Source organism: Glandiceps talaboti, chromosome 19, assembly GCF_964340395.1.
Source record: "Glandiceps talaboti chromosome 19, keGlaTala1.1, whole genome shotgun sequence".
Classification (NCBI taxonomy): domain Eukaryota; kingdom Metazoa; phylum Hemichordata; class Enteropneusta; family Spengelidae; genus Glandiceps; species Glandiceps talaboti.
In genome coordinates this window covers 8,299,503-8,325,430 of record NC_135567.1, presented here as the reverse complement: position 1 = coordinate 8,325,430, position 25,928 = coordinate 8,299,503, and the positions used below count along the sequence as shown (strand labels likewise).

The 25,928-nt window shown below is 38.5% G+C and overlaps 1 protein-coding gene across 1 annotated transcript in view; it reads left to right on the top strand.

Moving 5' to 3' along the window:
* Positions 1–25,928, top strand: part of LOC144450227 (histone-lysine N-methyltransferase EHMT2-like) — a 148,885-nt gene that overhangs the window by 47,213 nt on the left and 75,744 nt on the right. The window contains exon 6 of the mRNA XM_078140819.1: positions 405–497. Coding sequence (XP_077996945.1) covers positions 405–497 — 93 coding nt within the window. The remainder of the gene's footprint in view (positions 1–404; positions 498–25,928) is intronic.

Here is a 25,928-nt window from a genome sequence, read left to right as displayed (position 1 = left end):
TAAATGTGCCTAGCAACAAGACAACGCCCATAGCAACAGCCTAATTATCATGTTTATTGCAAAGATAACACTAATTAATAGACAAATGAATAAAGCCCAAAAATGTATGCAAATGTACCTAGCAACAAGACCATGCCCATAGCAACAGCCAAATGATCACGTGTATTGCAAAGTTAACATCAAGGATTCACAGACAAATGAATAAATATTTAAGAAATTTATGTAAATGTGCCTAGCAACAAGACCACGCCCATAGCAACAGCCAATCAACATAACAATAACAATATGTTGAAATAAAATATTTTATTTGTTTACAAGATAAAATTACAATAATTATTGTAATTATTGATATGATCCATTTTTATTACAGAAAGAGTAATATGAATTCTTTCTTTTAATTATAGATGAACAATACAAGTCTACATTATGCTGCTAAGAATCAACATTTGGATATCTTTAAATTGTTGGTGGATGCTGGTGCACGAAGAAATAACATAGTAAGTTGAGTTTAGATGAGGTAATCTTTTATGTATCTATTACGTGACGCATACACCTATTCCAATGTGACATAGAATATGTTTGATGATAACTTCTTGATATGATAAGGTAGGTATTCACATGTTTTCATAAGACAACCACCTTCACATAGTACTAAATCCGATAAGTATATTGTTAATGGCCTTTGATATCATGTTTACAAGTAATGTTGAAGAAAAGAACTATACATAAAAATTATTCTTGGTGCTCATGTAATTTTTATTGAACTGATAAGATTCAGTAGTGCTATAGGCATGGCAAAGTGTATGTGTGTGTGTGTGTGTGTGTGTTTGTGTGTGTGTGTGTGTGTGTGTGTGTGTGTGTGTGTGTGTAAACAAGTTAAAGTAAAAAAATGCTGGGCCGATTGCTTTCATATTTGGTAGTGATGTTACTTCTGATATCTAGTTGGGAAATTGTTCAAATGAAAATGATTGCAACCGAGATGTCCCTTTTGGGTAAAAAAATGTGATTTTTGGTAAAAAAAAAAACTTCAACTCCAAAACCCACTGGGCAGCTTGGTCTGAAATATGATGGGAACATTCTTAGAGGTGACTTAATTTATATTTATTCATGACAAGATCATTCCATCAGTAATATGCAAAATTAGTGTGACTTTTTTGGTCAAAAATTTAGATTTGTTCATGACAAGATGATTCCATCAGTAATATGCAAAATTAGCGTGACTTTTTGGTCAAAAATCTTTAATTCCGAAACTACTCAGCAGATTGGGCTGAAATTTAATTTGGACGTATCTGAGGGGGTATGGATGAAGAAATATTAAGCAAATAATGATCTCACACAGTAATATGCAAAGTAGGTGTAAAATGTGAATTTTGGTCAAAAATTTATATCTCAATAAGTACAAGTTTGGTCAACTGCAGTGCCAAAGACACAGTAAAGGCTGACCCAATTCACGTAGATTGGCACTCAGAGAATGTTTACTATGTAAAAGTTCATTCCAACACCAAAACAGCCAATCAGGAAGCAATTGTACTATGTAAACAATCGAAAAATGCCATTACGATGTGTCATCATGCAACACATACAGTCGTTGCTGTGTCCTTGCACTGCAGTTGGATATGGGTGATACCTAGGGTACGGGGCAAGTGTTGGATTTGAGTGAGGTTAACTTATATTACTAAATATTGTCAGCTGTAGCCATTTTAAACAGATGACAATTATACAGTAAAGAATTTAAGGTATTTACTATCACTAGACGTTATTTATTTGACCGTTGATGTTTATTTTTTGTATATTTCCGAGCTGTCAAATTAAATCTCACAAGTTAGAGTAGGAGTTAGAGTGTCTTTCCTTCTCGATCGTACTTACGACCTTCAGGTCGCCCTCTAGTGGTAAATTTAGCAACAGTGTGAGCTTCTATGGGTTTGTCCAGCATGTGGAGCTTTGGTGTTAATGCTACATGTGGAAAGTGAACTCTTAGATACATAAACATACCTCTGATATTAGTAGCTGTACAGGAATAATTAATAATATATATAATCTCCTGGTGTAATGTTTTTTTTAGTCCACAGTAAAATAGAATCTGGGTAACGTTTATGCGCATCGTTAAAATGGGCCCAGATTAAAATTTATGTTTTACAGCATAACATTGTATCCCCCTGTAAAATAACATCCGGTCCGATCTACTATCGCCAGTTCCAAATGAGTTGTGATTGGTTGTGTGTGTTATTAGAGAATGGTCGTTATATTTTCAATCTACACACAAAACGAAGCTTCATTCTCAAACATCTGGAGGAGGGCGGAGGTCGGAAAATCGAGGGCTAGTACTTCCGAAATTTTCATCCTCTGTTGGAGGGTTACTTTAGAAAAACTGTGATTAGAAGGGTGTACTTGAAAATAAAATAAATAATTCTGTTGAAATAGATTTTTATTATGCACACTATCACATACATCTAGGGGCATACTAGCCTAGAATCCAATCGATTGGTGATTTTGATTTCAAATGATGGGTAAATAATGAATTCAAATAAAACTGAAAGTTCTTTTATATTCTTTGAGTAAGTACAATCCCAGTTTCAAATATCTACAAGAAGCACAAATTTTGGACAGAAACTTGTGTTTTACAAGTCTGTCGGTGATGTCAATGCACAGAACCGTCTTAAAATCAGCTTATTAGAGATGTATTATAATCTTAGCAGTGAGACCTTGTTGTATGTGTAGTACAAGATGCATCCAATAATAATGGCAACATATTGAAAACATGCCAACGAAGTTTTCCCCAACGACATTATTTTAACATATGCAATAGATGACCAAGGTTCCCAAATATTTTTTTTTTTTTTCAAATGGAAATTACTACGCTATCAAAAAATGTCTCAGCAGCGTTTCTATATGGACTCTTGAGTAGAAATTTCATAACCTCACATTTACTCTCTCCCATATGCACTGTATAACAAAACTCATCTGATGACACATACAGTACAATTCAAACAGTTTTAAATCATGCTGGTTCATTTTTAATGATATTAACGTTTAAAAAATGAAAGATACATTTCTATAAAAGCAAATCTTACCAAGCACTTATTGTTTCATCATGATATGAATAGAATGTACTGCCACTAATATTAAATTGAATTCTAAAATTGATGATCTGCACCAATTTTTATAATTGAACTATATGTATATTAATTCTCCGAAATAATCAGACGTGCGATTCTTGTCCATCTATACATTTCAATTTCATTTCAATTACACACAACTATATCAAATAATTTTAAGACATTTAAATTATATCGACTACACAAATCAACTCCATAAAAAAACGATATTTTTACACAGGACATCACACATATGTACAAAGCACTAAAATGAACAGCAACTAAAGTCATATACATTATAAAATAGGAGTTGTGAGCCAGGTTTTCTCCTTATGATCTTAGATTACAAATATTAGCAGTTATACTCACTTGACTGTTTTATATGACATTCATTGCTATCAACGATACATTTCGAATGCTACTCAAGACATATGAATTGATGTTACTTAACATACATGTAGTCTGTGACCAAGTCATGGCTCACACCATAAGGTGCATGAACATTGCCAAATCTTTCTTAGATATTTTTCTTTTCTGTAAAGGCACAATTTAGAAACGTTTTTAGCCAATGTGAATTCACGTTTTCATAGTTTGGTTACAATTGTTACAAACAGGATAAGTTAACTATTTAGTTAAATTGAACTTGATGTTCATTGTGCAAAATTGTAGTTCCATATGGTCTTAATTTATTAAAAAGCTAGGCCATTACACAACTTCAAAAGAGAGGCATTTTATTTGCTCAAGCGAACTGTAGGCATTGTTTAGTGCTCAAGAAGTAGACTTTGTGAAAAGTAAAGTGTGACCATGGTCACTATAATACTAAGAGTTGTTCTTATTTTTTCACTGGCGTTCTTTTTCAGAATCAATGTGTACACAAATTTAGCAGCAAATGTGACATTCATTATATGTGACATTCATTTTTGTTATGTATATTGATACTGCACCTTGATTTTACTCATGTGAATTGATTTGGCCTTTAAATATACAACGTAGATTGTCATATTTCAAAGTGTTTGACTATTTTGTCAATATTGGCTAAAGGTCGGCAGTTTTACACATGAGCCTTGCAAGAAAGTTCAAAATTTTTATGATACAAGTTTCCACCTAAAAACATTACATCTGTTATCGGAACCACGAAAAGCATTGGTTATTTGCTAGTTGAGGCAGTTATTTAGTGACACATTTGGTTTTTACACTTTGTACACACAAATTTCAGTCTTTTGTTGTTAAGTAAACTTGCTGACAGTTCTTTGCAATCAGTATGGTACCAGTCTTTACACTTGTCACACTGCATCATGTTGCTTCCACGATCTGGTTGCCTGCAATGGCAGTAGATGGGTAACATTAACGTTTTCCAGATTTTATGGCCCCGTCGTCTTCTCCATGACGTGAAAATCTCCATGATTTGATGTTGAAAACACGTTGCGAGATGGCTTCTCATCGATGTCTGCTCCCACATGAACTCTGTTGGTTCAAGTCCAAAACATTTGGCTGTTGCATTGGCCATAGCAAATAGTCCACAGTCATCACACCCTAATTGTTTGTGTATGCACGCACTGTATTTTTATACTTATCCCTCCATGAAATAGCAGACAGGCTACAGCCTTCTTTGCTCTTCTATCTAGCCCACACCCCATGGAATCATATACATTCACTACGCCTTTGCTGCAGCAATATTGGATACTGTAACCCAGTGATTTTGGTCTATATTCAGTATTTGGATGAATTCTTGATCTGGTGTGATGCTAGCTGTGCCTGCCGTCATTACAAGGACATCCTGTAGACTGTCCATGTGTGGACTCTGCTGCTGAAATAGAGCTGGTGCGTGATTCATGACATGGTCAGTCATCCATTGTCCTGGTGTTTTAATGAGTTTTACCATACTTGGAATATCTTTCCCTAAACGTGCTCTGTCTTTGTCAATTCTCTTCTTCTTTTTAAGTTTGCAAGTGAATGGCTCTGTTCAAGTATGAATCTTCTTGGTTCCCTTCTGAAGGGTAAGGGACTGGGAAAATGTGGGTCTGCTGGAGTGATTGAAAGCTGACGGTCTATCTTGGACTGGTCTGCTTGAGTGGTTGAAGGCTGGTGCTCTATATGGGACTGGTCTGCTGTAGTGGTTGAAGGCTGGTGCTCTATCTGGGACTGGTCTGCTGTAGTGGTTGAGGGCTGGTGCTCTATCTGGGACTGGTCTGCTGGAGTGGTTGAGGGCTGGTGCTCTATATGGGACTGGTCTGCTGTAGTGGTTGAAGGCTGGTGCTCTATCTGGGACTGGTCTGCTGTAGTGGTTGAAGGCTGGTGCTCTATCTGGGACTGGTCTGCTGTAGTGGTTGAAGGCTGGTTCTTTATCTGGGACTGGTCTGCTGTAGTGGTTGAAGGCTGGTTCTTTATCTGGGACTGGTCTGCTAGAGTGGTTGAAGGCTGGTGCTCTATCTGGGACTGGTCTGCTGTAGTGGTTGAGGGCTGGTGCTCTATCTGGGACTGGTCTGCTGTAGTGGTTGAGGGCTGGTGCTCTATCTAGGACTGGTCTGCTGTAGTGGTTGAAGGCTGGTGCTCTATCTGGGACTGGTCTGCTGGAGTGGTTGAAGGCTGGTGCTCTATCTGGGACTGGTCTGCTGTAGTGGTTGAAGGCTGGTGCTCAATCTAGGACTGGTCCGCTGGAGTGGTTGAAGGCTGGTGTTCTATCTGAGACTGGTCTGCTGTAGTGGTTGAAGGCTGGTGCTCTATCTGGGACTGGTCTGCTGGAGTGGTTGAAGGCTGGTGCTCTATCTGGGACTGGTCTGCTGGAGTTGTTGAAGGTTGGTGCTCTATCTGGGACTGGTCTGCTGTAGTGGTTGAAGGCTGGTGCTCAATCTAGGACTGGTCTGCTGGAGTGGTTGAAAGCTGGTGTTCTATCTGAGACTGGTCTGCTGGAGTGGTTGAAAGCTGGTGCTCTATCTGAGACTGGTCTGCTGGAGTAGTTGAAGGCTGGTGCTCTATCTTGGACTGGTCTGCTGGAGTGGTTGAAGGCTGGTGTTCTATCTGGGACTGGTCTGCTGTAGTGGTTGAAGGCTGGTGCTCTATCTAGGACTGGTCTGCTGTAGTGGTTGAAAGCTGGTGCTCTATCTGAGACTGGTCTGCTGGAATAGTTGAAGGCTGGTTCTCTGAGACTGGTCTGCTGGAGTTGTTGAAAGCTGGTGCTCTATCTGGGACTGGTCTGCTGGAGTGGTTGAAAGGTGGTTCACTATCTGGGACTGGTCTGCTGGAGTGGTTGAAAACTGGTTCTCTGTCTGAGACTGGTCTGCTGGAGTAGTTGAAAGCTGGTTCTCTATCTGGGACTGGTCTGCTGGAGTGGTTGAAAGCTTGTTCTCTATCATCTGGGACTGGTCTGCTGGAGTGGTTGAAGGCTGGTTCTCTGTCTGACACTGGTTTGCTGGAGTGGTTGAAAACTGGTGCTCTATCTGTGACTGGTCTGCTGGAGTGGTTGAAGGCCGGTGCTCAATCTAGGACTGGTCTGCTGGAGTGGTTGAAAGCTGGTGTTCTATCTGAGACTGGTCTGCTGGAGTGGTTGAAAGCTGGTGCTCTATCTGAGACTGGTCTGCTGGAGTAGTTGAAGGCTGGTGCTCTATCTTGGACTGGTCTGCTGGAGTGGTTGAAGGCTGGTGTTCTATCTGGGACTGGTCTGCTGTAGTGGTTGAAGGCTGGTGCTCTATCTAGGACTGGTCTGCTGTAGTGGTTGAAAGCTGGTGCTCTATCTGAGACTGGTCTGCTGGAATAGTTGAAGGCTGGTTCTCTGAGACTGGTCTGCTGGAGTTGTTGAAAGCTGGTGCTCTATCTGGGACTGGTCTGCTGGAGTGGTTGAAAGGTGGTTCACTATCTGGGACTGGTCTGCTGGAGTGGTTGAAAACTGGTTCTCTGTCTGAGACTGGTCTGCTGGAGTAGTTGAAAGCTGGTTCTCTATCTGGGACTGGTCTGCTGGAGTGGTTGAAAGCTTGTTCTCTATCATCTGGGACTGGTCTGCTGGAGTGGTTGAAGGCTGGTTCTCTGTCTGACACTGGTTTGCTGGAGTGGTTGAAAACTGGTGCTCTATCTGGGACTGGTCTGCTGGAGTGGTTGAAAGCTGGTGCTCTATCTGGGACTGGTCTGCTGTAGTGATTGAAGGCCGGTGCTCTATCTGGGACTGGTCTGCTGGAGTGGTTGAAGGCCAGTGCTCTATCTGGGACTGGTCTGCTGTAGTGGTTGAAGGCTGGTGCTCTATCTGGGACTGGTCTGCTGTAGTGGTTGAAGGCTGGTGCTCTATCTGGGACTGGTCTGCTGTAGTGGTTGAAAGCTGGTGCTCTATCTGGGACTGGTCTGCTGTAGTGATTGAAAGCTGGTGCTCTATCTGGGACTGGTCTGCTGGAGTGGTTGAAGGCCAGTGCTCTATCTGGGACTGGTCTGCTGGAGTGGTTGAAGGCTGGTGCTCTATCTGGGACTGGTCTGCTGGAGTGGTTCAAGGACGGTGCTCTATCTGGGACTGGTCTGCTGTAGTGGTTGAAGGCTGGTGCTCTATCTAGGACTGGTCTGCTGGAGTGGTTGAAGGCTGGTGCTCTATCTGGGACTGGTCTGCTGGAGGTTGATTATTGATTTATGTGTACGGTTTCAAGTGGGAATAGGCATCACCTATGGATATAGGCCAACTAAATCGATTCCAAGCATATACCATGGAGCTTTAATCGGAATAGGGTTCAGTTCAGGAACACAAGTTTTTATTTTCTCAAACCTCTGACACTTACCACAACTCTTGATCTAATAAAATATAATAACGTTCAGAACAACATTATAGAGAATATTGACTATAGTATATAGTATATGATTATTATTTTTCAATTCTTTACAAACATAATGTACATCAAAGTATTATAGACATATAATGTATGAATTTTGGAAGTGGAAAACTCTGGAGTACTCTGGAGGGGATACTATTTTACAGTTCTCAGCATGGCTATGATGGTAAACGGGCTATACGTATGACAGAGATATTATAACTTCAGACATCAGACTATGGACAACTGAACCTGTTACAAACACTGAAACAGGGACAGTAAACAAGCAAATTGGATTTATTACACTTGGCTCAAAATGTTAAAACAGCAGAGACTTGTAGTTCACACCATGGTTTGATAAGAACAGATTTATTGCCTCTTTATGTGTACATGAAATACCAGGGGAACTGTAAATTTATGTAAAGTGGTCATAAAACTGTTCTTATCAAATGATGGAATGTAATACTTGTCTGTACTTCCAACATGCTGAGCCAAAAGTTATTAAAATCTAATTCAGTTGTTTACTTTCCCTGTTTGTAACATGGTCTGATGTCTGAAGTTGTATTTTTCAGCTGAATACAAGCATCATGTGTATCAAAGCATATATTTACCAACATGTTTAACACTTTCCATTCTGAAAAAGTATGGATTTTGGAAGTGCCAAACTTAGTACTCAGGGGGGAGGGGGATACTATTTTACTGGTCTCAGCATGGCTGTTGCAGTGAATATGATGGGAAACAGGCTATGTATGACAGAGTTATTATTGTTCAGTTGACTACAAGCATCATGTGTATCAAAGTATAGATAAATTTACCAAGAAGATATTTACTGCTTTCTCTTGTGAAAATGTATGAAATTTTAATGTACTAAGTACTTTAGGGGGATACTATTTTACAGAACCATTATCTAACTAAATAATCATACTTACCAATTGTTGCATGTCACTTGAGATGGTCTTCCAATAAAACCTGGATGAAATCTTCTTCACAGTCTTTGTTGATGCCAAGATGACCAACATTGCAGAAACATGACATTCTTTGAAAACTTCCTCCCTTTCTTGTTGGGTTAGTAACACTTGCTTAGAACCATCACTATCCTTTCCAATGAAGAGGAATGTCTTGCCTGGAAGACACAATGTTTTAAAAACATTAACATTAAAATAAATGTGATTTTGTCATCAAATCTTGGTATCAACATAGTTCTAAAGAAAGTAATTTCAATTATGTCAGAGTTGAGTTGAGGAAATAATCAGCATACCAGTGTTTGTAGTTTATCTAGTTACAATTAACTTGACTTTCACTAATAATTTGAAAGTAATCAATCCAAAATGTCCCCCCGCAGTGTGGCGTAGACATTCACTGGTAAAAAAGTCAAAAATGATACTAAACACTTCCTGCACTTGTGAAATGACCCAATATATGTTATCAATTTCACTTCGCACATCAGTCGTCTGCTATGAAATATTTCAGTAAACCACACAAAAAATCCTACTGAACACTAATTGTACGCAATTACGTGATGTTGAGAACGAGCTGCATTTATTTGCAGATTAATTATGTGACGCCATCTGACTTGCACATGTAAAAGGGGACCAGTCACCCCATTACTTTTCCGAGTACATTCACATTCAGTGAAAAACTTCAAGATGGAAATATCGTAAAATTAAAACCCGAGGACAAGTACCTAAAACGTAGACATCAATAGCAACTTTTACACAAACCATATATTCACAGATACATGTACCTCCAATGCTCACAGTGTTTGAACTTTTATGGCTGTGATGCTCGCATGTTGGCCTAACTGTACTGTTAAAACTTATAATCGAGAGTCAATACAAAGGAAATCCACAAAATCAGAAGAGAATATTTACACAAATTACGGTGCTATCTCGGCAACAACTTCTTTGATAGCCGTTTCCATAAATACAGTGGCGAAGACATCGTGTGCTCTAACATAAGGTAACTTTTCAGATAACGAAAACATATCTCACACGTGTTAAATTTTGGGAAATACGGTGGTTGAAATAGCAAATTATCCTCTTGTTCTCCTAATATTTCGCGTAAGTTTGGCTCTGCAATTCGACGGTGAGGAAAACCCAAAAGTAGCAACATTTTGAAACGGGTAGTACGCTGACATCTCAATCACGTTTTCATTGTGACCTTGGCCATTTGCGTTACCATTGGAGAAATTCTAGCGATTGCTTCCAGTTAAACATCGGAACGAAAAAGGTACAAAAACAGAGGAAAGAACCCCAAAATCACAGTACATGCTACACTTATTGCAGTTAGTATAAGACATAGTTTGAGTGAACCACGTAAATGTTACATGGAAGGCCGATTCATTGAAGGGATGATGCGGTGTGGTACATCAATCATAATAACAATATTTATGGTTCGTTGCCGACTTCAATGTTTTTTTTTATACATTGGTGGTTCTGAATAAAGATTAGCAAGCTCACCAAGTAATACACTGATTGAGGGCACTTACACCGGCGTAAAACGTTCACACCTACAACTTAGTACAAGCCAATCCTTGCCTCCGGAGGATCTGTGGAGCTGAATCGAACATAACCTCCGCAGTAAAATAATCCAAAGATTCTCCGGAGTCGACCATTCACACACGTACATTAGTTTTGATTCAGCACTGCAAAAATGTTCATGAAATTGGTCGTTTACAATTAGCAACGGTATTTAGAAATACAAATACCCTTTGGCATAATGGTACGGTCGATTTGACGTACATTGAGCGATGCGAGATAAACTTGGGGTCAGGTCACAGGTCAAAGATCACTTTGTTAGTGTAAGAATAGTGTATGCACAGGCATTTTTTTTAGGCATTCTAGCATCCTGACAGAACTGCAAAGGTGTAATTTTCAGTGATGAATGCTGAATGTACACAAAATGCGACAATCTTCTGTTTGAAACGCTCAACATGCATTGTATGGTTAGAAACCGGGCCAGGGCCCCCTGGCCAAACAATGAGAAAACGTTTTGGCTAGCAAACGCACCCCTGCTTACACATTACACGTTTGAAAGGTATGTAGAGAACCAGCTTACCGTAAAACGTCTGGTAGTGGTTTTCCATGAAGAGTAGGAACAAACAATAAAGATAATACACTCTGTAACAATATAGGTATACATCTTGATCATCAGCAGTCTTCTTGCACACTGAGCTCGGCTGATCCAGTGGCACTGTTGACAGTGCCCCCACCCCCTTAGAAGACGTACTCCCGGGGGTGCTGGTCCTATTCCACTACAGGTAGTTGAAATACTAAGTTAACAGAGTGAGAAAGTGAGACATATTTTTATCAGATCGATTGTGTTTGGCGGTTTCTTTGATATTGTAATACTTTGTATTATTTCTACAATTTATGTACAGCGCCACGCCACCGCGACTAGTCCTGCTTGCATATATGTCCTTCTCCTGTCAGCAATCTAGACCCGTGCACCGTCTGCAAGCAAGACTACATCTCATAAATCACACATACACAAGCGTGTGTACACGTGTAGTAGCAAAATATTAGAAACTCGAAATGGTGCTGTGTCCTAGTTTGAAATTGTCTGACTAAGTCACGGTAAACTGACAGGGAATATATATCCCCATCCCACAATCCCACATTTCAAGTAAGTAAATACACCTGAACTTATTATTACTTTACCAAGAATTTTTTATCATGGAGTTTCTGCAAAACGGCTGGTTTAACATTTCCAAGAGGACAAAACTTTACAGTCACGAACGATAAATACGTACGCATGCGCATAAGCCTTACCCGGATACTATTTTACATGGACGAAATATTTCGTAAGACCGGTATTCCAAATGAGTGCTACGTCATGATTTCCTAATGTCGGCAGTATCCCTCCGAGCCTATCGGCATGAGGGAATCATTCGTCCTCGATGACGTAGCATGAATGAGAAATACCGGAAGATTATTTATTTATTATATACATACACCCACTATTTTTTTTCTATTATGATGACAATTTTGAACAAAAATATTCTCAAACTTACGCTGAACGCGCATCAATTTTTTGAAGTGATGGGGCTACAGCGCTCAGCTGTTCATTCAGTTTCAGATTGTAGTCGCCATTGCAACAGCTGCCGTCGCTACTACTACTACTACTAAGGTATATGTTGAGGTCAGTAAAATTACGCCACAAACTTTCAGGTAGGGAATATTTTGCCAACGTTTGGACGTTTGTCAAGAGTAGTGATTAATTCTTTGATAAAATATAGACACATTGATCGGAAAAAAATGATACATACGGAGAGACTGACTAAGGAACGGATGCCTACACCGGTTATGCATAGAACTCGGCTCATAGTCATACTGTGCTGAACGTAGCAGCCACTTCTCCATCAGCCACCGCACGGGGGCACTGTTCACAGTAGCCTCAATAGCTCAAACCACAGACACTCGTGACTTTGCTCAAACTATACATAGCTTGTCCGTCAGCAAGGAAACAATAGATGCATGGGCCAACGCATTTTAATTGCTGTAAGTAGTAGTCATACTACCTATGAATACTAACATTTGTTCCTGGAAGAATAATTGTTGTCTTTATTGAAATTATTAATCTTTTCATGTTCCACCATGTAACGTATAGGTATGTATAGCAATAGGGAATCATTGGACATAATAGTAAATATTCCTGTGCACTCTAACCAACTAGTACACACTATCAGTATGCATCTCAGCTATAACCCTGTATAAGTGGTTTGAAATAATTATTGTCATTGATACCCAGCAGACACGACTTTTTGTACTCAATATGGCCTTCTGGGTAATTTCCAATCTAATAGTATGAGCTATAATTGACAAACAATAGAGTGTGCACACATTTTAATTGCTGTAAGTAGTAGTGATACTACCTATGAATACTAACATTTGTCCCTGGAAGAATAATTATTGTCTTTATTGGAATTATTAATCGTTTCATGTTCCACCATGTAACGTATAGGCATGTATAGGCAGTGTTTTATTTAAGGGCGGTAAGTAGGTAAAATCTACCGGGGTTCCCACATCATTTTACCGGGGTTCCCCACCTAAACTATGATACATTGCATGCGAAGCACTACCAGTTTTACCTCTTTCCCCCTTTCTGTTACCGGGGTTCCCAAACCTTAGCAAAAACACTGATAGGGATGGGGAGTCAGTGGATATTTCAATAAGTTATATCTCCAATAATATTGAAGTGAATATTTCAATAAGTTATATCTCCAATAATATTGAGTGTGCATTCTAACCAACTAGTACACACTATCAGTATGCATCTCAGCTATAACCCTGTATAGGTGGTTTGAAATAATTATTGTCATTGATACCCAGCAGACATGACTGTGTGCACTCATATGGCCTTCTGAGTAATTTCAAATCTAATACGAGGAGCTGTAATTGACAAACAATAGAGTGTGCACACATTTCAAATATTCAATGTAGTAGTGATACTACCTATGAATACTTAAATTTATCTCTGGAAGAATAAATATTGTCTTTATTACTTTTCATGTTCCACCACGTAACATATAAGCATATATAGGAATGGGGAATCAGTGGATATTTGAATAAATATTTCTCCAAAAATATTGGGTGTGCATTCTAACCAACTAGTACACACTATCAGTATACATCTCAGCTATAACCCTGTATAGGTGGTTTGAAATAATTATTGTCATTCATACCCAGCAGACACAACTTTTTGAACTCAATATGGCCTTCTGGGTAATTTCCAATCAAATTCTATGAGCTGTAATTGACAAAGAATAGAGTGTTCACACATTTTTATAGCTGTAAGTAGTAGTGATACTACCTATGAATACTAACATTTGTCCCTGGAAGAATAAATATTGTCTTTATTGAAACTATTAATCTGTTCATATTCCACCATGTAACGTATAGGCATGTATAGGGATGGGGGGTCAGTGGATATTTCAATGTTATTTCTACAAAAATATTGAGTGTGCATTCTAACCAACTAGTACACACTATCAGTATGCATCTCAATTATTGTCTTTATTGAAATTATTAATCTTTTCATGTTCCACCATGTAACGTATAGGCATATGCCAGTAGGGATGGAGAGTCAGTGGATATTTGAATAAGTTATATCTCCAATAATATTGAGTGTGCACTCTAACCAACTAGTACACACTATCAGTATGCATCTCAGCTATAGCCTTGTATAGGTGGTTTGAAATAATTATTGTCATTCATACCCAGCAGACACGACTTTTTGTACTCAATATGGCCTTCTGGGTAATTTCCAATCTAATAGTATGAGCTGTAATTGACAAACAATAGAGTGTACACACATTTTAATTGCTGTAAGTAGTAGTGATACTACCTATGAATACTAACATTTGTCCCTGGAAGAATAATTATTGTCTTTATTGGAATTATTAATCGTTTCATGTTCCACCATGTAACGTATAGGCATGTATAGGGATGGGGAGTCGGTGGATATTTCAATAAGTTATTTCTACAAAAATATTGAGTGTGCATTCTAACCAACTAGTACACACTATCAGTATGCATCTCAATTATTGTCTTTATTGAAATTATTAATCTTTTCATGTTCCACCATGTAACGTATAGGCATATGCCAGTAGGGATGGAGAGTCAGTGGATATTTGAATAAGTTATATCTCCAATAATATTGAGTGTGCACTCTAACCAACTAGTACACACTATCAGTATACATCTCAGCTATAACCCTGTATAGGTGGCTTGAAATAATTATTGTCATTGATACCCAGCAGACACGACTTTGTGTACTCATATGGCCTTCTGGGTAATTTCCAATCTAATACTAACAGCTGTAATTGACAAAGAATAGAGTGTGCACACATTTTTATAGCTGTAAGTAGTAGTGATACTACCTATGAATACTTAAATTTATCTCTGGAAGAATAAATATTGTCTTTATTTAAATTATTAAACTTTTCATATTCCACCATGTTACTTATAGGCATATATAGGGATGGGGAGTCAGTAGATATTTGAATAATTATTTCTCCAAAAAAAAAAAAGTGTGCATTCTAACCAACTAGTACACATTATCAGTATACATCTCAGCTATAACCCTGTATAGAGGTGCGGTATTGTTGGATTGCCACAATAGCTTGATCTCAGATAAATAGCGGTTATTGGCTATTTACCAAAACAGCTTGATTCAATCTTGATTTGAGCTAAATAGCGGCTATTGGCTATTTATTGGATTGCCAAAATAGTTTCATCCCCAAAATAGCTTGATTCGAGATAAATAGTGGCTGTTGTCTATTTCCTTTGTTGCCAAAATAGCTTGATCTGAAGGTAAATAGCAGCTACTGGGGATTTATTGAATTACCAAAATAGCTGAATCACAGATAAATAGCGGCTATTGGCTATTCAACTTAATACTATTAGCCATAAATAGCCAGGTAATAGCTTGCTATCAGCTATTATAAAAACGGGAATATGGTGTGATTATCTCCCTGGGTAGCTATTCAAGCTAAGAGCCATTGACAGCTGCTATTAGCCATTAATAGCCGCTATTAGCTATTAATAGCCTACTACCAGCTAACAACCCCCAGCACTCTTCAGGACATGGCTATTCAGCTATTCAAGCTATTAGCTATTAATAGCCGATATTAGCCACTAATAGCCAGCTAATAGCTAGCTAACATCTATTCAATATTGGCCATAAATAGCCAGATAATAGCTTGTTATCAGCTATTGTCAAACTGGGCATATGGTATAAATATCTCCCTAGGTAGCTATTCAAGCTGATAGCCATTACTAGCCGCTAATAGCCATTACTAGCCGACTACGAACTAACAACTCCCAACAGTCTCCAGGACCTGGCTATTAAGATATTCAAGCTATTAGCCATTAATAGCCGCTATTAGCCAATAATAGCCAGCTAATAGCCAGCTAACAGCTAACAACCCCCAGTACTCTCCCACACATGGCTATTCAGCTATTCAAGCTATTAGCCATTAATAGCTGCTGTTAGCCATTAATAGCCAGCTAATAGCCGGCTACCAGCTATTTATCTATTTATTGCATCCCTTTTGTATCAGGGGACTCACTAAGATTGTTAGGAGCAGCACTAAGAAAAAATTAAAAATACATACACTACCATAAAGACGAGTAAAAAACATATACAGGAACAAACAACAAAATAAACCGAAGTGAGGTAAGAATATTGATAAAACGACAATACAAATAAAAATTGTATGCTTCAAATGTTAGTTGTCAGAAAATCTAACGGCTAAACTATTCTATATTAGTTTTAACAAAATCTTTTCTGTTTTCAATTACTTCAATAAGGTATTGTTTGACAAGTTTATCTATTTGTTTACTTATAGACTGAGCATTGTAGTATTTTGTATTATCTCCTATAAATAAACAGAGTAGTTCTTTCCTTTGTTTAAAATCTTGATATAAGTTCAACTCCTTATTGTTGAGTAATAGTTCTTCTGTTCCTTTCATTAAGATCTGTCGTTGTGTACAATGGCTTTCACATGTAAAAAGAAAGTGTTCAAGTGTCTTTCCATTTGAGCTCGTCATTTTTAAATATGATATGTTTGATTTTATTATCTGAAAGAGTTTGAATTTGGTCTTTATCAATATTAAGGTCTATTAACACATTATTTACAGTTTTCCGCCAATTCCAGGACAGTTTTATCACATTTCTTTCAGATTCTTCACTAATGGAATTGAGATGGTTAAAGACACATTTAGTCCATCATGATTCATCTAAATTACAAAGTCTTTTAAAGTACTTTAATCTGAACAAATCAAAATTACTTGACATAGCATCATTATATTATCAGGTGTTAAGGTGTTTAGAACACACTGTACTCCTTGACTCTTCAAATAATAAATCTCGATCATGGTTTGTTTTTTCATTCATTTAATTTCAACAAACTTAACTCTTGGGGTTAATAGCCAGTTATTAGATTGCTATTAATGGCTAATAGCTTGAACAGCTGCATAGCCAGCCCATGGAGAAAGCTGAGAGGTTGATAGCTGATAGCCAGCTATTAGCTAGCTATTAATGGCTAATAGCGGCTATTAATGGCTAATAGCTTAAATAGCTGCGTAGCCAGCCCATGGAGAAAGCTGAGAGGTTGATAGCTGATAGCCAGCTCTTAGCTGGCTATTAATGGCTAATAGCGGCTATTAATGGCTAATAGCTTAAATAGCTGCATAGCCAGCCCACAGAGAAAGCTGAGAGGTTGATAGCTGATAGCCGGCTATTAGCTGGCTATTAATGGCTAATAGCGGCTATTAATGTCTAATAGCTTGAATAGCTGCATAGCCAGCCCTTGGAGAAAGCTGAGAGGTTGATAGCTGATAGCCAGCTATTAGCTAGCTATTAATGGCTAATAGCTTGAATAGCTGCATAGTCAGCCCATGGAGAAAGCTGAGGGGTTGATAGCGGATAGCCAGCTATTAGCTAGCTATTAATGGCTAATAGCGGCTATTAATGGCTAATAGCTTAAATAGCTGCGTAGCTAGCCCATGGAGAAGGCTGAGAGGTTGATAGCTGATAGCCAGCTATTAGCTGGCTATTAATGGCTAATAGCTTGAATAGCTGCATAGTCAGCCCATGGAGAAAGCTGAGGGGTTGATAGCGGATAGCCAGCTATTAGCTAGCTATTAATGGCTAATAGCGGCTATTAATGGCTAATAGCTTAAATAGCTGCGTAGCCAGCCCATGGAGAAAGCTGAGAGGTTGATAGCTGATAGCCAGCTCTTAGCTAGCTATTAATGGCTAATAGCGGCTATTAATGGCTAATAGCTTGAATAGCTGCATAGCCAGCCCATGGAGAAAGCTGAGAGGTTGATAGCTGATAGCCAGCTATTAGCTGGCTATTAATGGCTAATAGCGGCTATTAATGGCTAATAGCTTGAATAGCTGCATAGCCAGCCCATGGAGAAAGCTGAGAGGTTGATAGCTGGTAGCCAGCTACTAGCTTGCTATTAATGGCTAATAGCGGCTATTAATGGCTAATAGCTTGAACAGCTACATAGCCAGCCCATGGAGAAAGCTGAGAGGTTGATAGCTGATAGCCAGCTATTAGCTGGCTATTAATGGCTAATAGCGGCTATTAATGGCTAATAGCTTAAAAAGCTGCATAGCCAGCCCATGGAGAAAGCTGAGAGGTTGATAGCTGATAGCCAGCTATTTGCTGGGTATTAATGGCTAATAGCGGCTATTAATGGCTAATAGCTTAAATAGCTGCATAGCCAGCCCATGGAGAAAGCTGAGGGGTTGATAGCGGATAGCCAGCTATTAGCTGGCTATTAATGGCTAATAGCGGCTATTAATGGCTAATAGCTCAAATAGCTGCATAGCCAGCCCATGGAAAAAGCTGAGAGGTTGATAGCTGATAGCCAGCTATTAGCTGGCTATTAGCTGGCTATTAATGGCTAATAGTGGCTATTAATGGCTAATAGCTTGAATAGCTGCATAGCCAGCCCACGGAGAAAGCTGAGATGTTGATAGCTGATAGCCAGCTATTTGCTGGCTATTAATGGCTAATAGCGGCTATTAATGGCTAATAGCTTGAATAGCTGCATAGCCAGCCCATGGAGAAAGCTGAGAGGTTGATAGCTGGTAGCCAGCTACTAGCTTGCTATTAATGGCTAATAGCGGCTATTAATGGCTAATAGCTTGAATAGCTGCATAGCCAGCCCACGGAGAAAGCTGAGATGTTGATAGCTGATAGCCAGCTATTTGCTGGCTATTAATGGCTAATAGCGGCTATTAATGGCTAATAGATTGAATAGCTGCATAGCCAGCCCACGGAGAAAGCTGAGATGTTGATAGCTGATAGCCAGCTATTTGCTGGTTATTAATGGCTAATAGCGGCTATTAATGGCTAATAGCTTGAATAGCTGCATAGCCAGCCCACGGAGAAAGCTGAGAGGTTGATAGCTGATAGCCAGCTATTAGCTGGCTATTAATGGCTAATAGCGGCTATTAATGGCTAATAGCTTGAATAGCTGCATAGCCAGCCCATGGAGAAAGCTGAGAGGTTGATAGCTGATAGCCAGCTATTAGCTGGCTATTAATGGCTAATAGCGGCTATTAATAGCTAATAGCTTGAATAGCTGCATAGTCAGCCCATGGAGAAAGCTGAGAGGTTGATAGCTGATAGCCAGCTATTTGCTGGCTATTAATGGCTAATAGCGGCTATTAATAGCTAATAGCTTGAATAGCTGCATAGTCAGCCCATGGAGAAAGCTGAGAGGTTGATAGCTGATAGCCAGCTATTTGCTGACTATTAATGGCTTATAGCGGCTATTAATGGCTAATAGCTTGAATCGCTGCATAGCCAGCCCATGGAGATATCTGAGGGGTTAATAGCTGATAGCCAGCTATTAGCTGGCTATTAATGGCTAATAGCGGCTATTAATAGCTAATAGCTTGAATAGCTGCATAGTCAGCCCATGGAGAAAGCTGAGAGGTTGATAGCTGATAGCCAGCTATTAGCTGGCTATTAATGGCTAATAGCGGCTATTAATGGCTAATAGCTTGAACAGCTGCATAGCTGCATAGCCAGCCCATGGAGAAAGCTGAGGGGTTGATAGCGGATAGCCAGCTATTAGCTGGCTATTAATGGCTAATAGCGGCTATTAATGGCTAATAGCTTGAATAGCTGCATAGCCAGCCCATGGAGAGTGCTGAGGGGTTGATAGCTGGTAGCCAGCTATTAGCTGGCTATTAATGGCTAATAGCGGCTGTTAATGGCTAATAGCTTAAATAGCTGCATAGCCAGCCCATGGAGAAAGCTGAGAGGTTGATAGCTGATAGCTAGCTATTAGCTGGCTATTAATGGCTAATAGCGGCTATTAATGGCTAATAGCTTAAATAGCTGCATAGCCAGCCCATGGAGAAAGCTGAGAGGTTGATAGCTGATAGCTAGCTATTAGCTGGCTATTAATGGCTAATAGCGGCTATTAATGGCTAATAGCTTGAATAGCTGCATAGCCAGCCCATGGAGAAAGCTGAGAGGTTGATAGCTGATAGCTAGCTATTAGCTGGCTATTAATGGCTAATAGTGGCTATTAATGGCTAATAGCTTAAATAGCTGCATAGCCAGCCCATGGAGAAAGCTGAGAGGTTGATAGCTGGTAGCCAGCTACTAGCTTGCTATTAATGGCTAATAGCGGCTATTAATGGCTAATAGCTTGAATAGCTGCATAGCCAGCCCATGGACAGTGCTGAGGGTTAGTAGCTGAAAGACAGCTATTACCTGGCTACTAATGGCTAATAGCTTGAATAGCTGCCTAGGGCGATATTTATACTATATTCCTGGTTTTACAGTAGCTGATTGCAAGCTATTACCTGGCTACTAATAGCTAAAAGTGGCTAAAAACTACTGGTGGAAAATGAAAATAGCCTGAATAGCCATTTGAAGCTATAATAGATCTATTCTTGTTGCTAATTTAGCTATTAGCCACTTTGCTATTTAGAAGGCTATTATGCAATCCAACAATACCGCACCTGTCTCGATAGATGTGACCAAAAGAGGTGTATTTGTTCACTGTTTAAACTGATGATGATGGTCGATGTTTGGCAATCCATGAATAGAAAGGAAACCATATCAAACCATATTATTATACTGTGAGTGTGACGTCAAAGAAAAGTAATATGAGATGTATGGATATTACCCTACTTTGACATCACACCTTGGGAATATTAGGGTCTATGTATATACATAGGAAACAGTACATGAAATATCAAGAACTGAAACCCTTTGTGCGACCAATTAAGAGTGAAAGCATTTACATTGTTTTAAAATAACCAGGTTTTAAACTTGTGTGAATAAAAAATGGATGACACTGTAGTTCAACAACAAAGTAACATTATCAACAGAATTCAGTACAATTCGATATCCAACAAACAAGGACGTGAAGGTATAAAAAAAACATCTCATTCTCAGTAGTTTAAATTGTTTAAATACTGAAGTCAAAATACCATGTGTTATACAGTATATTTACCATTTACACCTCCACTCACATAGTCTAGTTCCTATACAGTATATTTACCATTTACACCTCCACTCACAGTCTAGTTCCTATACAGTATATTTACCATTTACACCTCCACTCACATAGTCTAGTTCCTATACAGTATATTTACCATTTACACCTCCACTCACATAGTCTAGTTCCTATACAGTATCATTAAAATTTACACCTCCACTCACTAGTCTAGTTCCTATACAGTATCATTACAATTTACACCTCCACTCACATAGTTTAGTTCCTATACAGTATCATTACCATTTACACCTCCACTCACATAGTCTAGTTCCTATACAGTATCATTACCATTTACACCTTCACTCACATAGTCTAGTTCCTATACAGTATCATTACCATTTACACCTCCACTCACATAGTCTAGTTCCTATACAGTATCATTACCATTTACACCTTCACTCACATAGTCTAGTTCCTATACAGTATCATTACCATTTACATCTCCACTCACATAGTCTAGTTCCTATACAGTATCATTACAATTTAGACCTCCACTCACATAGTCTAATTCCTATACAGTATCATTACCATTTACACCTCCACTTACATAGTCTAGTTCCTACACAGTAGCATTACAATTTACACCTCCACTCACATAGTCTAGTTCCTATACAGTATCATTACCATTTACACCTTCACTCACATAGTCTAGTTCCTACACAGTATCATTACAATTTACACCTCCACTCACATAGTCTAGTTCCTATACAGTATCATTACCATTTACACCTTCACTCACATAGTCTAGTTCCTACACAGTAGCATTACAATTTACACCTCCACTCACATAGTCTAGTTCCTATACAGTATCATTACCATTTACACCTTCACTCACATAGTCTAGTTCCTACACAGTAGCATTACAATTTACACCTCCACTCACATAGTCTAGTTCCTATACAGTATGATTACCATTTACACCTTCACTCACATAGTCTAGTTCCTACACAGTATCATTACAATTTACACCTCCACTCACATAGTTTAGTTCCTATACAGTATCATTACCATTTACACCTCCACTCACATAGTCTAGTTCCTATACAGTATCATTACCATTTACACCTTCACTCATATAGTCTAGTTCCTATACAGTATCATTACCATTTACACCTCCACTCACATAGTCTAGTTCCTATACAGTATCATTACCATTTACACCTCCACTCACATAGTCTAGTTCCTATACAGTATCATTACCATTTACACCTCCACTCACATAGTCTAGTTCCTATACAGTATCATTACTCACAGTCTAGTTCTTATACAGTATCATTACAATTTACACCTCCACTTACTAGTCTAGTTCCTATACAATATCATTACCATTTACACCTCCACTCACATAGTCTAGTTCCTATACAGTATCATTACTATTTACACCTCCACTCACTAGTCTAGTTCCTATACAGTATCATTACAATTTACACCTCCACTCACATAGTCTAGTTCCTATACAGTATCATTACAATTTACACCTCCACTTACTAGTCTAGTTCCTATACAGTATCATTACAATTTACACCTCCACTCACATAGTCTAGTTCCTATACAGTATCATTACCATTTACACCTCCACTCACTAGTCTAGTTCCTATACAGTATCATTACAATTTACACCTCCACTCACATAGTCTAGTTCCTATACAGTATCATTACAATTTACACCTCCACTCACATAGTCTAGTTCCTATACAGTATCATTACAATTTACACCTCCACTCACTAGTCTAGTTCCTACACAGTATCATTACCATTTACACCTTCACTCACTAGTCTAGTTCCTACACAGTATCATTACCATTTACACCTCCACTGACATAGTCTAGTTCCTATACAGTATCATTACCATTTACACCTCCACTCACACAGTCTAGTTCCTACACAGTATCATTACAATTTACACCTCCACTCACTAGTCTAATTCCTATACAGTATCATTACAATTTACACCTCCACTCACATAGTCTAGTTCCTATACAGTATCATTACAATTTACACCTCCACTCACTAGTCTAGTTCCTACACAGTATCATTACCATTTACACCTTCACTCACTAGTTTAGTTCCTACACAGTATCATTACCATTTACACCTCCACTCACATAGTCTAGTTCCTACACAGTATCATTACCATTTACACCTCCACTCACACAGTCTAGTTCCTACACAGTATCATTACCATTTACACCTCCACTCACTAGTCTAGTTCCTATACAGTATCATTACCATTTACACCTCCACTCACATAGTCTAGTTCCTACACAGTATCATTACCATTTACACCTCCACTAACATAGTCTAGTTCCTATACAGTATCATTACCATTTACACCTCCTCTCACTAGTCTAGTTCCTATACAGTATCATTACCATTTACACCTTCACTCACATAGTCTAGTTCCTACACAGTAGCATTACAATTTACACCTCCACTCACATAGTCTAGTTCCTATACAGTATCATTACCATTTACACCTCCTCTCACTAGTCTAGTTCCTATACAGTATCATTACCATTTACACCTCCATTCACTAGTCTAGTTCCTATACAGTATCATTACCATTTACACCTCCACTCACATAGTCTAGTTCCTACACAGTATCATTACCATTTACACCTTCACTCACATAGTCTAGTTCCTACACAGTAGCATTACAATTTACACCTCCACTCACATAGTCTAGTTCCTATACAGTATCATTACCATTTACACCTTCACTCACATAGTCTAGTTCCTACACAGTATCATTACAATTTACACCTCCACTCACATAGTCTAGTTCCTATACAGTATCATTACCATTTACACCTTCACTCACATAATCTAGTTCCTATATAGTATATTTACCATTTACACCTCCACTCACATAGTCTAGTTCCTATACAGTATCATTACCATTTACACCTTCACTCACATAGTCTAGTTCCTACACAGTATCATTACAATTTACACCTCCACTCACATAGTTTAGTTCCTATACAGTATCATTACCATTTACACCTCCACTCACATAGTCTAGTTCCTATACAGTATCATTACCATTTACACCTTCACTCACATAGTCTAGTTCCTATACAGTATCATTACCATTTACACCTCCACTCACATAGTCTAGTTCCTATACAGTATCATTACCATTTACACCTCCACTCACATAGTCTAGTTCCTATACAGTATCATTACCATTTACACCTCCACTCACATAGTCTAGTTCCTATACAGTATCATTACCATTTACACCTCCACTCACATAGTCTAGTTCCTATACAGTATCATTACCATTTACACCTCCACTCACATAGTCTAGTTCCTATACAGTATCATTACCATTTACACCTCCACTCACATAGTCTAGTTCCTATACAGTATCATTACCATTTACACCTCCACTCACATAGTCTAGTTCCTACACAGTATCATTACCATTTACACCTCCACTCACTAGTCTAGTTCCTATACAGTATCATTACCATTTACACCTCCACTCACTAGTCTAGTTCCTTTATCATTACCATTTACACCTCCACTCACTAGTCTAGTTCCTACACAGTATCATTACCATTTACACCTCCACTCACATAGTCTAATTCCTATACAGTATCATTACCATTTACACCTCCACTCACTAGTCTAGTTCCTTTATCATTACAATTTACACCTTCACTCACATAGTCTAGTTCCTATACAGTATCATTACCATTTTCACCTCCACTCACATAGTCTAGTTCCTATACAATATCATTACAATTTACATATCCACTTACTAGTCTAGTTCCTATACAATGTCATTACCATTTTCACCTCCACTTACTAGTTCCTATACAGGATCGTTACCATTTACATATCCACTCACATAGTCTAGTTCTTATACAGTATCATTAAAATTTACACCTCCACTCACATAGTCTAGTTCCTATACAGTATCATTACAATTTACACCTCCACTTACTAGTCTAGTTCCTATACAGTATCATTACCATTTACACCTCCACTCACAGTCTAGTTCCTATACAGTATCATTACCATTTACACCTCCACTCACATAGTCTAGTTCCTACACAGTATCATTACCATTTACACCTTCACTCACATAGTCTAGTTCCTACACAGTATCATTACCATTTACACCTCCACTCACAGTTTAGTTCCTATACAGTATCATTACCATTTACACCTCCACTCACATAGTCTAGTTCCTATACAGTATCATTACCATTTACACCTTCACTCACATAGTCTAGTTCCTATACAGTATCATTACCATTTACACCTCCACTCACATAGTCTAGTTCCTATACAGTATCATTACCATTTACACCTTCACTCACAGTCTAGTTCCTACACAGTATCATTACAATTTACACCTCCACTCACATAGTCTAGTTCCTATACAGTATCATTACCATTTACACCTCCACTCACATAGTCTAGTTCCTATACAGTATCATTACCATTTACACCTCCACTCACATAGTCTAGTTCCTATACAGTATGATTACCATTTACACCGTCACTCACATAGTCTAGTTCCTACACAGTATCATTACCATTTACACCTTCACTCACATAGTCTAGTTCCTACACAATATCATTACAATTTACACCTCCACTCACATAGTCTAGTTCCTATACAGTATCATTACCATTTACACCTTCACTCACATAGTCTAGTTCCTATACAGTATGATTACCATTTACACCGTCACTCACATAGTCTAGTTCCTACACAGTATCATTACCATTTACACCTCCACTCACATAGTCTAGTTCCTATACAGTATCATTACCATTTTCACCTTCACTCACTAGTCTAGTTCCTACACAATATCATTACAATTTACACCTCCACTCACATAGTCTAGTTCCTATACAGTATCATTACCATTTACACCTCCACTCACATAGTCTAGTTCCTATACAGTATCATTACCATTTACACCTCCACTCACATAGTCTAGTTCCTACACAGTATCATTACAATTTACACCTCCACTCACATAGTCTAG